Source organism: Corythoichthys intestinalis, chromosome 7 (genome assembly GCF_030265065.1).
Source record: "Corythoichthys intestinalis isolate RoL2023-P3 chromosome 7, ASM3026506v1, whole genome shotgun sequence".
In the NCBI taxonomy this organism is placed as follows: Eukaryota; Metazoa; Chordata; class Actinopteri; order Syngnathiformes; family Syngnathidae; genus Corythoichthys; species Corythoichthys intestinalis.
The window spans coordinates 3751978-3766701 of NC_080401.1; the positions used below are offsets into that span (position 1 = coordinate 3751978).

Sequence of the window (14724 nt, forward strand, 5' to 3'; positions counted from 1 at the left end):
GTTGCTGTTTATCACCTCATAACTCAATGTTAGTGGGTTCTTGGACCCCATTGCAGTTCCATCTCCATGGATGTGCGGAAAAGTCAAGTGCTGTAGAGTTGTTTATGTGTTCTTAGATTTCGTTAATCCAAACGATGGACCGTCGAATAGAAAATAATAAATTGGAAAATCAAAGAGTTCACTGTAGTAGCCCACAGCATGAGCAAAGAATTGGCACAGCTTGTTAAGAGAGGCAATGTTGAGAACGAGCACCCTCTCTGGGGCTTCAGCCTTCGCCACACCACGCACTACACCATTGCCATGGCTGGAGGGTCTACACATGACCTTGCTTTACCCTTTACAGTAAAACCACCTACGAATGGATCTTGTGGGATGCAATGTGGATTCAGAAATGCAGGCATATTTTTATCATGTTACCCAATATCGAGGTTGTTTTTTTTTTTTTGTCTGTCCTCTCTCTCTCTTTTTCTTTCCTCTGCCCTTCTATCCTAAACTCATAATCAAACTGTAAACCTTCATCCATCAATCCATTTTCTCCCGCTCATCCGAGATTGGGTGACAGGGGGGAGCAGCTTCATCAGGGAATTGCCCAGACTTCCGTCTCACCAGCCACTTCATCCAGCTCTTCTGGGAGGATCCAAAGGCATTCCCTGTAAACCTGTATCAATGATAGATTTAGTATCTTTTAACTGAGTTACTTTCATCCATCATTGCAACTCCAGGCCATTGCCCATTGTGACAGAAAATGGATAGGATTGGGTTAAAATTGTAGTGCTCGTCATCGTCGGTCACACCTACAGAAAAATAATTCTATTTGTTAAAAAAAAAAAAAAAATGCGTTGAAAGTATGGAGGACCAAATAGGATGCAATGAAATCTATAAATACATCTTGAAATAAATACTTAAATTTGTCATTAATTATTTAAAGTGGGAATTAAATAAATAAGTTAATATATACACTGCAAGCCAAAAGTATTGGCACCCCTGCAATTCTGTCAGATAATGCTCAATTTCTCCCAGAAAAGGATTGCAATTACAGATGCTATGGTAGTAATATTTTCATTTATTTTGCTTTCAATTAAATAAGACAAAAGAGAATGAAAAGAAAATTAAATCATTATCATTCATTCATTCATTCATTTTCCATGCCGCTTTTTCCTCACGAGGGTCACGGAGGTGCTGGAGCCTATCCCAGCTAACTACGGGCAATAGGCAGGGGACACCCTGAACTGGTTGCCAGCCAATCGCAGGGCACAAGGAGACATACAACCATTCACGCACACACTCATACCTACGGACAATTTAGAGCGTTCAATCAGCCTACCATGCATGTTTTTGGGATGTGGGAGGAAACCGGAGTTCCCGGAGGAAACCCACGCAGGCACGGGGAGAACATGCAAACTCCACACAGGAAGGCCGAAGCCCGGGATTGAACCCTTGATCTCAGAACTGCGAGGCAGACGTGCTAACCACTCAGCCACCGTGCCGCCAAATCATTATCATTTTACACAAAATTCCAAAAATTGGCCAACAAAAGTATTGACACCCTTAGCCTAATACTTGTTAACACAACCTTTAGACAAATAACTGCGAACAACCGCTTCCGGTATCCATCAATGAGTTTCTTACAATACTCTGCTAGAATTTTAGACCATTCTTCTTTGGCCAACTGCTCCAGGTCTCTGAGATTTGAAGGGTACCTTGTCCAAACTGCCATTTTCAGATCTCTCCACAGGTGTTCTATGGGATTCAAGTCTGGACTCATCGCTGGCCACTTTAGTTCCAGTTCTTTCTCTCTAACCCATTTCTAGTGCTTTTTGAAGTGTGTTTTGGGTCATTGTCCTGCTGGAAGACCCATGACCTCTGAGGGAGACACAGCTTTCTCACATTGGGCTCTACATTGTGCTGAAAAATTTGTTGGTTGTCTCCAGACTTCATAATGCTATGCACACGGTCAAGCAGTCCAGTGCCAGAGGCAGTGAAGCAACCCCAAAACCTCCGCCATGTTTCACTGTGGGGACCGTGTTCTTTTGTTTGAAGGCCTCGTTTTTTTTCCTGTAAACCATATGTTGATGACTTTTCCCAATAAACTCTACTTTTGTCCCATCTGACCAGAGAACATCCTTCCAAAACGTTTTTGGCTTTCTCAGGTAAGTTTTGGCAAACTCCAGCCTGGCTTTTTTTATGTCTCTGAGTCAGAAGTAGGGTTTTCCAGGGTATCCTACCGTAGAGTCTCTTTTCATTCAGATGCCGACGGATAGTACGGGTTGACACTGTTGTACCCTCGGGTTGCAGGACAGCTTGAACTTGATTGGATGTTAGTCGAGGTTCTTTATCCACCATCCGCACACTCTTTCGTTGAAATATCTCGTCAATTTTTCCTTTTCCGTCCACATCTAGGGAGGTTAGCCATAGTGCCATGGGCTTTACACTTATCGATGACACTGCGCACGGCAGACACAGGAACATTCAGGTCCTTGGAGATGGACTTGTAGCCTTGAGATTGCCAATGCTTCCTCACAATTTTGCTTGTGAAGTCCTCAGACAGTTCTTTGGTCTTTTTTCTTTTCTCCATGCTCAATGTGGTACACGCAAGGACAGAGGTTGAATCCACTTCAATCCATTTTAACTGGCTGCAAGTGTGATTTAGTTATTGCCACCGCCTGTTATGTGCCACAGGTAAGTAAGAGGTTCTGTTAATTACACAAAATAAAGAAGCATTACATTATTTTTCAAAGGGTGCCAATACTTTTGTCCAGCCCATTTATGGAGTTTTGTGTAAAATGATAATATTTTTTTTTCCCGAATCTCTTTTGTGTTTTTTCATTGCAAGCAAAATAAATGAAGATATTACTACCTAAGCATTTAATTGCAATCATTTTCTGGGAGAAATTTAGCATTATCTTACTTTATCTATCTACATTATCTATACTTTTGGCCAGCAGTGTAAGTCGCACTGGAGTCACATATTTGGGTATATTTATTTGATACTATCTGAAACCAAGAAGTGACATTTAATCTGAAAAGGAAATTTAAAATAATTTGGCAAGTGACGTGGGGAATTAAGTACACTGCAAAAACACACCTGCCTAAACTAGTTCACTAGTTGTTTTCATTGTAAATCTATTTGAAATAAGTGAAATTATCTGCCAAGTGCTTCAAGTAAATTTTACTTGCTTCGATTTCATGAAATAAGAAAAATAGCTAGGCTTTCATTAAGCTGAAAATAAGCTTGGCAGACTTATTTCAAACAATAAATTTGTACAGTAGTTCCTCTACTTACGAACGTTTCTACATACAGAATTTTCAGGTTCAGACACGCCTCAATGGGAAAATATTGTTTTGTTACGAAAGAAATTTCAGGATACGAAAGGCAAAAATACAGTGCGGCGGGTATTCGCAGCTTTCAGGGTTTTCTGAATATAACATACTTATGGCCGCTCTGCCATTGGCTATTGCCGAGCATTCCTGGCATCCTATTGGCTAAGAAAGACCGCTACCGTATGTGTATGTGTGTATCCCATTTGCCCCTTGTGTTCCGACAGCTTTACATGAGTGTATTAACTTTAGTTCTTTACTCCTTTCTGGGTTTTTTACATTATGCAAAACTCTTACTTTATGTTTATTGTGCAATAATCTAATTGTAACATGTATTTGTTGCATGGTTTGATGCATTTTTATGCATTATAAAATATTTATGTATGAATTTTGGGGGGCTTGGAACGGATTAGGACATTCACACAGGGGTGAAAGTGGACCGGAACGAGCCGGATCTCCGTACCGGCATGAGTTTTCGACCCGGAACGCCGTTTCGACGGTACTTTGATCCCGAAAATATGACGGCAACTGTCAAAATCCTATGTGTGAATATTTGTTTAAAGTATTGTATTTTGTCAAATGATGCCCTCTGGTGGCAGAGTTGAGTGTGTCTGAACTCTTGCCTTTTATGACAGAAAAGCAGGTGCTTTTGACATGGCTAAGGGTCAGCTACTTACCCTGGTTCGGCCCACTTGAAGCTGTAAGTTGTTTTAGTTGATGTCTGTTGGTGTTGGCATTTGTGGTTAAGTTTGGAGATATTGTTTGCTTGGTTATGTTTAGCGATTTGCTATGAGAGAAGTGTGAATACGGTAGCATTCGTAGCATCAAAGCTAGTGGACTTTATTATGCAGACTGGGCTGATTTGATTTACTAAATTTACATATTGATTGTACTGGAGGAACGTGTGATCACCAATTGTTTTGTGTAAAATGTTTATTGCTTTATGTGTGTCATTTTGAACATAAGTGCATGTTTGTGTTGCAGCTTTATGATTCGTCAAAAGTGAAGAAGTAAAAGCTTCAAATTAAAAAAATCCACTATTGCCTCGTTTTGCTGTCTGTCAACCTAAACAAATTCACGTTTAGTGAAGACAGGACACTATGTAAAAAAAAAAAAACGCTTGGTGAATCGATGCAAAAAAAAAGCAATGCAACAGAAAATTGATCAGCTCTTTACGAGAAAAGAAAGAGTTGAGGAGGCTTGTTTATTTGATCTACTGTCCATCATTTATTTAGACTCGTCAAGTGTCATTGTAAATTCTCACTGAACGTAAGAGAAGTATGAATGAACATGTGTGGAACTATATAGCCTACTTGGTAAAAACATGTGAAATAACTAAAAACATGTATAATATTGTTGCATCTTACTTACTTCATTACTTTTTGTACACTCTTGCTATTCTCTTGACGAGCTTCACCTAGAATGGTATTTGACTTCACAGGTATGCCTTTTCAGGGTTGATTAGTGGAATTTATTGCTTTATCAGTGGTTTAGGGACCTTCATTTGTGTTGCACTGAATTAGGTGTGTCCAAACTTTTGGCCTGTACTGTATGTTAGTTATATCTTTATTTAAAAAAAAAAGAAAAAAGAAAGAAAAGTAAACGTTTACATTAGCTTCAATTATAATGTAGATCCAGTGTTATTAACTAGTTAAAATTGAGGATTTGCATTTAGGAAATGTGGGGGGGAACTTAGATGGAGGTTAGGGTTACTTCTGTTTTTGTTGACTTATTTTGCAAATAATAGAAAAAATACTATTTTGAATGAAAACGATGTTTTGTTTGTATGTGTTATAGGAATAACTGTGCCAAAAGCAGTTTTATCTACATTTCAGTGGTTTTAGGAGGTTTAACCCCCCCCCCCCAAAAAAAAAAAAAATCTGGATCCGTGGCGGCCTTCTTGACAGAGTTCCGGCAAGAAATTCTAACCACTTTCACCCCTGCATTCACATGGAAAACGTGTCTCTCCTTGCAGAATTCTGAAGTTAAAAAGGTACCTCCAGAACCAATTAATTTCTAAAATAGAGGTACCACTGTATATATAATCTAAAAAAAAGTTTTAAACACTCACTTTAAGTAACATTCTGTGTTTAATAAGCAAAAACATTTATTCTCAGCAGCAATTTAAGGAAATTAAATCTAAAAAACAAAAAAGACATTCAATTAAATCAAGCAACAAATCAAGTATATTCAATGCTTAATATTAAAATAAATAAATAAATTTTTAAAAATCTAAGCAATAAATCCAAGAAATTAAACCTAAAAAAAATCCTAAATCACTCATTCTAAGCAACAGAACAACTCCGTTAAATTGTGAAATAATCTTGAAATACTTGTTTTCTAAGATTAAGTTGTCTTATTTGTTGCTTGTTGTAACATTAAAAAAAAAAATCAATCCTGTTCGGTAGTTTGAGTTTAAAAAAAAAAAAGAATAAAAGTGGTTTGTTCAAAGCGCAGCTTTTAGATGCACTTTTCAGTCAAGAGGAAAAACACACACCCACACATATATATATATATATATCTGATTCAATTTAGACACTTTGTTTATCACTGTGGTTTTACACTCAAACGCTCTACAATTCTGCTCATTCTGTTGCCTCAGGTAGATTTTACTTTGTATGTTGTAGGTTACATCTACAGGAATTGCACAGAAAATGGATGGTCTGACCTTTATCCAACCTACACCGAAGCCTGTGAGTTTGCAGATGACAATGAAGCAGAATCAGAGGTAGATATCAGCAGCAAGCTCAATGTGAATGACAATCATACTGTACGTCCATCATCAAAACAAATTACACAAAAAGGAAATTCAACTCTTTACTAAAATTCTTGTCTCACACTTTGCACACTATTTTTGTAATAGAATAGAATCGAATAGAAAGCCTTTAGTGTCATTGTACATAGTACAACAAGATTAAATGCTATGTCATAACGATCACCTCAGGCTCATAAAACAAAAGCAAAGGTACAATAAGGCTAATTTATAAACAGAGGTTACAGTGAACACAGATTGGGAATAAAGTGAGTAAGTGGTGATGTAGCGGTAATATAACAAAGTACAACAGTGCGTATATGACAATTTACAGCTCGCAGAGAAGGAGGCAGATGGCTGACCTGATATGATAGTGCAAATGACAGTTTGTGCATTGATATTGATGTAACAGTATAAAAATGCTATAATGTAACTGCAAATATTGCATATGCAGTACCCAGATTATGCAGGACCCAGATTGAGACAGATGTCTCAGAACATGTTACTTGAATCACTTGCTTGATGTTCCTAAATGCTCTATGAGCACTTACTTATTACTGTACTTGTGTTTCACTATTTTGTATCGTGAAATCTAAACACAAATGGTTAGGGCAGATGGCTGTCCCATGCTGAGACTTGGTTCTGTTTTGGTTTTATTCCATTAGGGGGTCTTGACATATGCTTGCTCATGTGGGGAAAGATCTGTTCAGTCCATCTAATTATATTTTCTAATTGGATTAAGATAAATGTTGAAAAAAATGAAAAACTATATTTGTAAGAATAGGAGCAAGAGTGCGAAAGTGTATCGCTGTCCAAGTAGCCTACGTGATCACCGCAACCGATTGCGGAGGCAGCTGTCACCCCTCCCCACCACGCAGTGCACACCTTCATCGTAGTACGTATACAGTGGTATGAAAAAGTATCTGAACCTTTTGGAATTTCTTACATCTCTGCATAAAATCGGCATCAAATGTAAAAATCACACGGATGAAAAAACAGTGTCTGCTTTAACTAAAACCACCCAAACATTTATAGGTTTTCATATTTTAACTCATTCACTCCCAGCCATTTTCACTAGAGCAAGGCCCTTCGCTCCCGGCCGTTTTACAGGATTTTGACTGATTTTGCAAGGCCCACGAAAATTTTGTTCTATATAAACATGGAACTCACCAAATGGAAGATTAGACTCTCTTCTTTCAGCAGGAAAAAAGTAAGTTCATATCTTTTTCCATTCTTTAGAAATCAGCATTAGAAAATAGCTAAGTTTGGCCGATTTTTCAATTTCTGATGAAAAACAGAGAAATTGAGCTTTTTGTGAAAGCATACATTTCAAACATGACTTTGACTTTAACACAGCTATTTTTTGCTCTAGTTACATCCCAAATATCTGAATAATGTTTTCCTTTTACAAAATAATAGCAAAGTAACAATTTATTTACACATAACTAACTGATAGATGACGCTGTTGTGGCCGCGTCAGCCGGGTAACCTTTCCCTCATCGCCGCCTGTCTCATGAATATGGATTTTTTTTTTTTAGTCTCTGCGGGGTCTGCTCGGCGAGCCCGCTGCACTGGTGGTCCCGTTTGTTCTGCTCGGTCGTCCAACGCCTGGCATCCCGGGCATCCTCTCTGTTGTTCTGCTCGGTCGTCCGCCGCCTGGCATCATTCCGCCAGAACTCCGACCGTGCGGCCCGGCCGTTCTTTGCTGTTGAATCAGGTTGCGGGTCTTAGCAAATGCTCTACTGCCCTCCAGTGGCCAGTTTTATTGCTTTAAAATGGATTTTCAGCTTTGTGCTTTGGAGCTCAGTTGAATCAGCACCCAGAGATGTCTTTTATGAAAAAACAAAACGTAAAAAACATATTTTCTTTGGGAAGCTGAAACAATTAAAAATAGAACGTATTCATACGTTTTTGGGAGCAAATGAGTTAATGAGGATAGCATGCAAACAATGACAGAAGGGGGAAAAAATAAATAAGTGAACCCTCTGCCTAAGGAAACTTTAAGAGCAATTGAAACCTATTTTTAGCAAACAATTTATGTCAGGTGTGTGCCCTATCACGGATTAGTGGTTTAAAGCTGCCCTGCCCACTATAAAACACACACTTGGTAAGAATTGTCTTGATGAGAAGCATTGTCTGATGTGCATCATGGCTCGGTCAAAAGAGCTGTCTGAAGACCTGCGATCAAAGATTGTTGATTTGTATAAAGCTGGGAAAGGACAAGGACAATACCATCTTTAAAAGTCTGGATGTTCATCAATCGACAGTCAGTGACGTTGTCTAGAGATGGAGAGAGTTTGGCAATGTGTCTTCTCTCCCAAGGAGTGGCCGTCTACCAAAGATGACGCCAAGAGTTCAGCGCAGATTACTCAGAGAGGTAAAAAAGAACCCTACAGTGTCTGCTAAAGATTTACAGAAATCACTGGTACAGTCCAATATCTATGGTCGCAAATCAACTATATGTAAAGCTATGCCCAAGAATAGTGTTCATGGAAGGACTCCACGGAGGAAGCCACTGCTGTCTAAAAAAAAACATTGATGCTCGGTTAATGTTCGCAAAAAGGCACTTGTACACTACACAGAGGTTTTGGCAAAATATTTTGTGGCTTTTTTGTGGTTTGGGAGTAACATACAATGTCATGTGTGGAGGAAAAATTGAACAACTGACCAACATCAACACCTCATCGCGACCTTCAAGCATGGTGAATGGATCATCATGATTTGGGGCTGTTTTGCTACTTCAGGGCCTGGACAACTTGCAATCATGAATGGAAGAATGAATTCAAATGTTTATCAGGATGTTTTGCAGGAAAAGCTAAGGCTGTCTGTATGACAGTTGAAGCTAAAAAGAGGATGGATGCTGCAAAAAGACAATGATCCAAAACACAGAATTATATCAACTTCAGAATGGTTTCAGAAGAACAAAATACACGTTCTGAAGTGGCCAAATCAAAGTCCAGACTTGAACCCCATTGAGATGCTGTAGCATGACCTAAAGACAGTGATTCATGCCAGACATCCCAGGAATTTGACTGAACTACAGCAGTTTTGTAGAAAAGAATGGGCCAAGATTAGTCCTGATGGATGTGCAAGACTGATCTGCAGCTACAGTAAGCGTCTGGTTGAAGTTATTGCTGCCAAACGGGGGTCCACAAAGTATTGAATGTGATGGTTCACTTACGTATTTTTCCCCCTTCTGTCATTGTTTGCATACTATCCTCATTTAAATATGAAAACCTATAAATGTTTGGGTGGTTTTAGCAGACAGTTTTTTTTTTTATCTGTGTGATTTCGACAAAGATCAGATCACATTTGATGGTGATTTTATGCAGAAATGTGAGAAATTGTAAAAGGTTCAGATACTTTTTCATACCATTGTATGTTTATCCTTGCACACCAGGGTGCACTCCGATATCGAGTAAGCTGAATAGATCAAGCGCTTCAGATGTTGGATGGAGCCTCTTTAAGAGAATGCGGCAATTATCTTTCCGGTTGTGGAGAGGAGTGAGATGCCGCTGTAGTTTCCACACTCTGCCTTGTCCCCTTTTTGAACAAGATGAAATTGCGATGCTGTCATAAATCGTTGTATTTCGAGCATGTCGTCATATGACGATTCCAATTTTAAATCTGATTTCGAAAAGATCGTACAGTATGTCCATGCGATCATAAGTCGAGGTACCAATGTATATAGAATAATAAAGAGTAAAACGTACGACCGTAATGTAGCCCAAAGTAGCAGATCCTAATAAGATCCTAATTAGTCTTCCTTTCTCCTTTGGCCCCACCTACTAAAAATCTCTAACCAGAAGATGATGTCACACCCAGAATGAGCTGCAGATGTTGGCAGTCTGCTAGCATGTTATCCAGAGGCTTTCTATTCCCTGGTTGTCGTGTGGCTCATCTGTCATTCTGTCAACATGTACTAGCCAGCACAGCGCTAGAAAGCTAGACATGGGCATCAATTGTGGTTGTGATGTCACAAAAGTGGGCGTTCACTGATGCATTTTATTGGGTGGAATCACTTGGAAATAGTGAAATACAGCCAGATTTGATTGCCAAATTTGTTTTTGTAAAATTACACTAATGCTGTCATTTGCATTTCTTCACATGGTAACCATTACTTTGTAACGTGTGGTCAACATTACAAAAACCTTAGATTGTGTTTTACTAACGGTAATTATCACTGCTGTGAATTAAGGGTAGATGTGGTATAAACCTTACGTTAGGTAGTGGTGTAATAAATTTGATCACAGTATTAAGTAAAAAATATTTTAGGTGTAATTGATAACCATTAGATAATCTGATAGGATTCAATTATCAATGATGCTAATTCATTCGTTTTACTTTTGTCTTTTGTTATTCAGACAACTTACTTCTCCAACTTCAAGCAGGTGTATACAGCTGGCTATGCTACCTCCCTCATCTCTCTGATATCTGCCATTTTTGTCTTCACAGTTTTCAGGTAATCCTTGTTTAACGCCATGTGCCTAAACATGAACTCAATGTAGCAGTCATCACAGACACTGTAAAGCAGGGGTCTCAAACTAGTCTGGGTGAGTGTGGGCTACTGTGGCGCTCAATTAAAAAAATTAACAAGTATATGGGAACATATGTCTATCTCTACAATACATTAGATATACAGGTAGTCCTCGGGTTAGAACGTACCCGACTTACGTGATTTCGACTTGACAACAGCGCAGTCTCGTCCGCCATTTTGTCTCTAGTCATTTAAAAAAAAATAATGTTTACTTTTGTTTTGTGATGCATGCTTTTATTTTGGCGCAGGAAGCACAGAGCAGGTAGTACTTCTACACACGAGTAAGCGCTCATGTACACATGAAGAAGAACGTATTTGCTCGCACGATGAAGAGCGCATGAGCACACACGAGGAATAATGCATTTGCTCCCACGAAGAAGCGCACAGCCGAGTGAGGGAGGGGAAAGAAAGCCTGTGTTATGCCTGCAACCAGAAGGAAATGCAGCATCCCTCAAGTGTTATGTTGTGTATTTGAAGCATGTGTATCCACAAGTTGCGGAATGTATCATCCAGGCTTAACCAGGGCTATCATGGTAGCCAGAGTCGACCGAAGACTGAAGGGTCAGCGATTTGATTCCTGGTTACAACTGCCCACTGTCAAAGTGCCCTAGAGCAATTCACTTTATAGGGCAGCAACACCATTGGCGTATGAATAAATGTGTGTGTGATTTTGATCACAAGTGCTTTTTGACCCGTCCGTAATATGTGCTATTGCATGTTAATTGCATTTGCTTGGTTAATCAAATTGGCTGCTCAGCCTCTGACGCATACAGACGCATTCTGAAGCATTCTTATCTTAACCGATAAGCGCTCAGGGCCTGCAAGATCGACTCCTAGTATGGCTCCAAAGAATTTGAAACCTGGAGACTTGGATGAAATAAAATCCTCCAACCATAAGTTGGAGGTCTCCTTGATTTAAAACCAGAATCAAGAAATCGTCAGAGAGCTCCATTTAATTCGCGCTGAAAACGAGAAACTCAAGCAAGCGGTCGAGGAGAGAGAGGTTCGCATCAAGAAGCTGGAAATTTTGGCTGATGACCTCAACCAGTGCCGACGCGCAAATGAGCTCATCATTTCTGGATTACAACTCACGCCTGGCCCAGGGGACACAGTGGCCCAACTGGCAATTGCTAAACTGAAAGAGTATGGAATAAACATGGAACCGCTGGACATCTGTTGCTGACTTCTGCTCCCATCTGGGGGGAGAGGACCGGCAACGGTGCTCATGAAGCTGGCAGACCATAAGACCAAGACTGCCCTGCTTAACCATCGCCGCCACCTGAAAGGGTTGAAGATTTTCTTGAATGACAACTTGACTCGCCGAAATGCCGAAATTGCAAGAAAAGCATGCAACTCAAAAAAGCTGGGAAAATAGCCAACACCTGGGTCTCGGATTGCAGGATCCTTTTCAAGACGCAAGATATGAAGATTAAAGCTATTACGAGTTTTGACCAACTGACTACAATAGCTGGATAACTGTAAATACTACACAGCCGACCAGTATAACAACTCGTGGATGTGGACGGTAAGCGGAAACTTATCAACGGCAGGAGTTACAAGAATCTTGAACACATTAAGGATTATCTACCAAAGACAACAAAGGCTCTGACTTTAATTTGCACGGATATAACATGACACAAATGTATCGGGCATCTAAGGGGCGATGGGGTGTTGCAATTATGATTGACAATCGCCTGGAATGTATTACAATTGAACTCCTAATCCCCAATTGTAAAAACATAATTATCTGCTGTGTCTACCGAGCTCGTGATTCAAATGTCTAGCTTACTAAGTATATGGAAAAGATACTGTATAAAACGAATAATAAGCATGTTTTCGTTGTGGAGACATTAATCTTGGGATAAAATATGTACAGCATGTTGTTTGATTTTCTCATACATTCATGTCTGATGAAATGGTTACAGTGACCTTGTGTGCGCCAATTGATGCCACCATGTACACCTCAGCAATGTATCCTTTTAAGAGACTTATAAGAAAAGCATTTTGAGTCGCTACTCACACCAGCTGTGATAACAAGTCACACACATAGCCACAACAAAATCTTCCCCAGCAAACAGATGCAAAAATGTCAGGGACATGACAAAATCATAACCTTGTACGCCCTAAAATAAATCGAGCTGCCTGACTGGACGCTTAGTTACCAAACCCAGATTGTTGACTGTTATTTTACAGTTTTGATGTATGTTCCATGCCTGAATGTGCGTCTTTAGTTGGGGGACGGGAAACTGATAAGCATATGGTTCATCTCGTCCACCTTTGTCGTCTTCTTCGGTTCCTTCGGGCAAATGATATCACATTTTGTAATTGCAATGATTGTCAATGATACCGATGATGATGATGACAATAAAATTCCATAAATCCATACCCACAGTCCTGCAGGGTTAAACGCAGCCCCATTTTCATTAATTTAGACCCATGTCATACAAAATTGCCTTTGAAATTTGACAGACTTGCTAGCAATATGTGATGTCATATGTTCAAACCATTTTTGTCACTCAACAGGGTCTGTAAAATTTGTATCTGCATATTTGAAAGAGCTTTATGTTAATTGTAATTTTCTTTTAAAAGGAAGTTTCACTGCACCAGGAACTATATCCACATGAACCTCTTCTTCTCTTTCATCTTGAGAGCGAGTGCTGTCTTTATCAAAGATGAAATTCTCTTCTCCAATCAAGACCTGGACCACTGTTTCATGTCATCTGTGAGTTTGACAGTAGAGAACTCCAGCAATGTGCATGCAAGATCACCAGTTTCAATGCACCATGGAAAAGTGTTTCACGTGTCAGCTATGAACAAAATATCTGTTATTTACAATGCTGTGTATAGCAAATCTAAATATTTAAGCCTGATAGTAATTCAGGGGCCGTTTATATGGTGACTCTCTGAGAATACGAAAAATTTCAAATTTGCATTTGTGTCTCTATTTGAACAATGTCGCGATTCCGCATGAAAACAATGTAGTATTCATGCCAGGCCCTAGGGGGCAGTGCAGATTTACTGGGCGACAGAGAATGATGCACTTTGACCCCACCAAGCTCCCTCAGCCCGTAAAAAAATATGCCCGCACACTCGAAGCAATGTCATTTTTCTTTTGTTCAAAAAGGTACAAAAATTGAAACGTTCAACATATTTAGTTGAAAAATATTATTAAAACAGTCAATTAAAGCCGACATTCTGCCATATTTGCTGTTTTTAATGTTTAGTAGCACCGCTGCGCACGCCCAATGTGACGTGTACGAGTGCTGACGTTAACGGCGCGAGACCGCGCCGTTAACGATAGGCGAGTCCACAACTCAGTCATTGCGTCTTTGTGTCGCAGAGTCGCCATGTAAACTGCCCCTCAGATGCATCCATCAATTCTCAGTTCCTATGGGGTCGCTAGTTGGGCAAGGTGTTGGATGCACTGCTAATTGGTGTTCCAACCCCAGGGCACAAGTGGACACTCCACCATTCACACTCTTATTTGCATCAATGGTCAATTTAGAGTCTTGAATTAACGCGCTCTCTGGATTTAAACCCATCAACTCATGACTGTGAGGCTGACATGCTAAAATTTCAACCACCATGCTGCCCTAATAATTTGCAATTGTGACAAATTTGGGTTATACTTTATTTGAACTCTATGTCATAAGACTGTCTTAATGATGACATGACACCTGACATGAATATGAATGATGGCTTTTGACTGATGTCCTTGATTGTCATTAAGTAATTTATGTCACATTTTATGCAATATTGAGATTTTTTTCAAATGTCCATGGGTAGGGATTAGAGCTTAGGAACTGTGTTAGGGTTAGGACCAGGGGTAGAAGTGGCCGGAATGGTCCGGAACTCCGTTCCTGTATAGAGGGTTTCCTGAGCGAAACATGGGAGGTGCCATCTTGGAAAATTTCTGCTCCGAACTTCCGATTTAGAAGGAATAAGATGAATTGCGGTTGAAGTAAGCAGTGTGTTGACCAAGTTAAAACTGCAAAATCAAACCAGAGGAATCCATGGAATCTCCTAAAATGGATTCAGCATGACGTAGATGAGACTCTGACTTTTTGTGCTGTGCGTGAACTCCAGGAAGTGGAATGTTTTGAACAGCGTCCAGCTT

The 14724-nt window shown here is 39.7% G+C and overlaps 1 protein-coding gene across 2 annotated transcripts in view; it reads left to right on the forward strand.

The window, feature by feature from the left end:
- Positions 1-14724, forward strand: part of ghrhrb (growth hormone releasing hormone receptor b) — a 111685-nt gene that overhangs the window by 56177 nt on the left and 40784 nt on the right. For both annotated transcript variants that reach the window (XM_057842324.1, XM_057842325.1), the window contains exons 4-6: positions 5946-6046; positions 10435-10532; positions 13197-13329. In XM_057842324.1, the coding sequence (XP_057698307.1) occupies positions 5946-6046; positions 10435-10532; positions 13197-13329 (332 nt within the window). The remainder of the gene's footprint in view (positions 1-5945; positions 6047-10434; positions 10533-13196; positions 13330-14724) is intronic.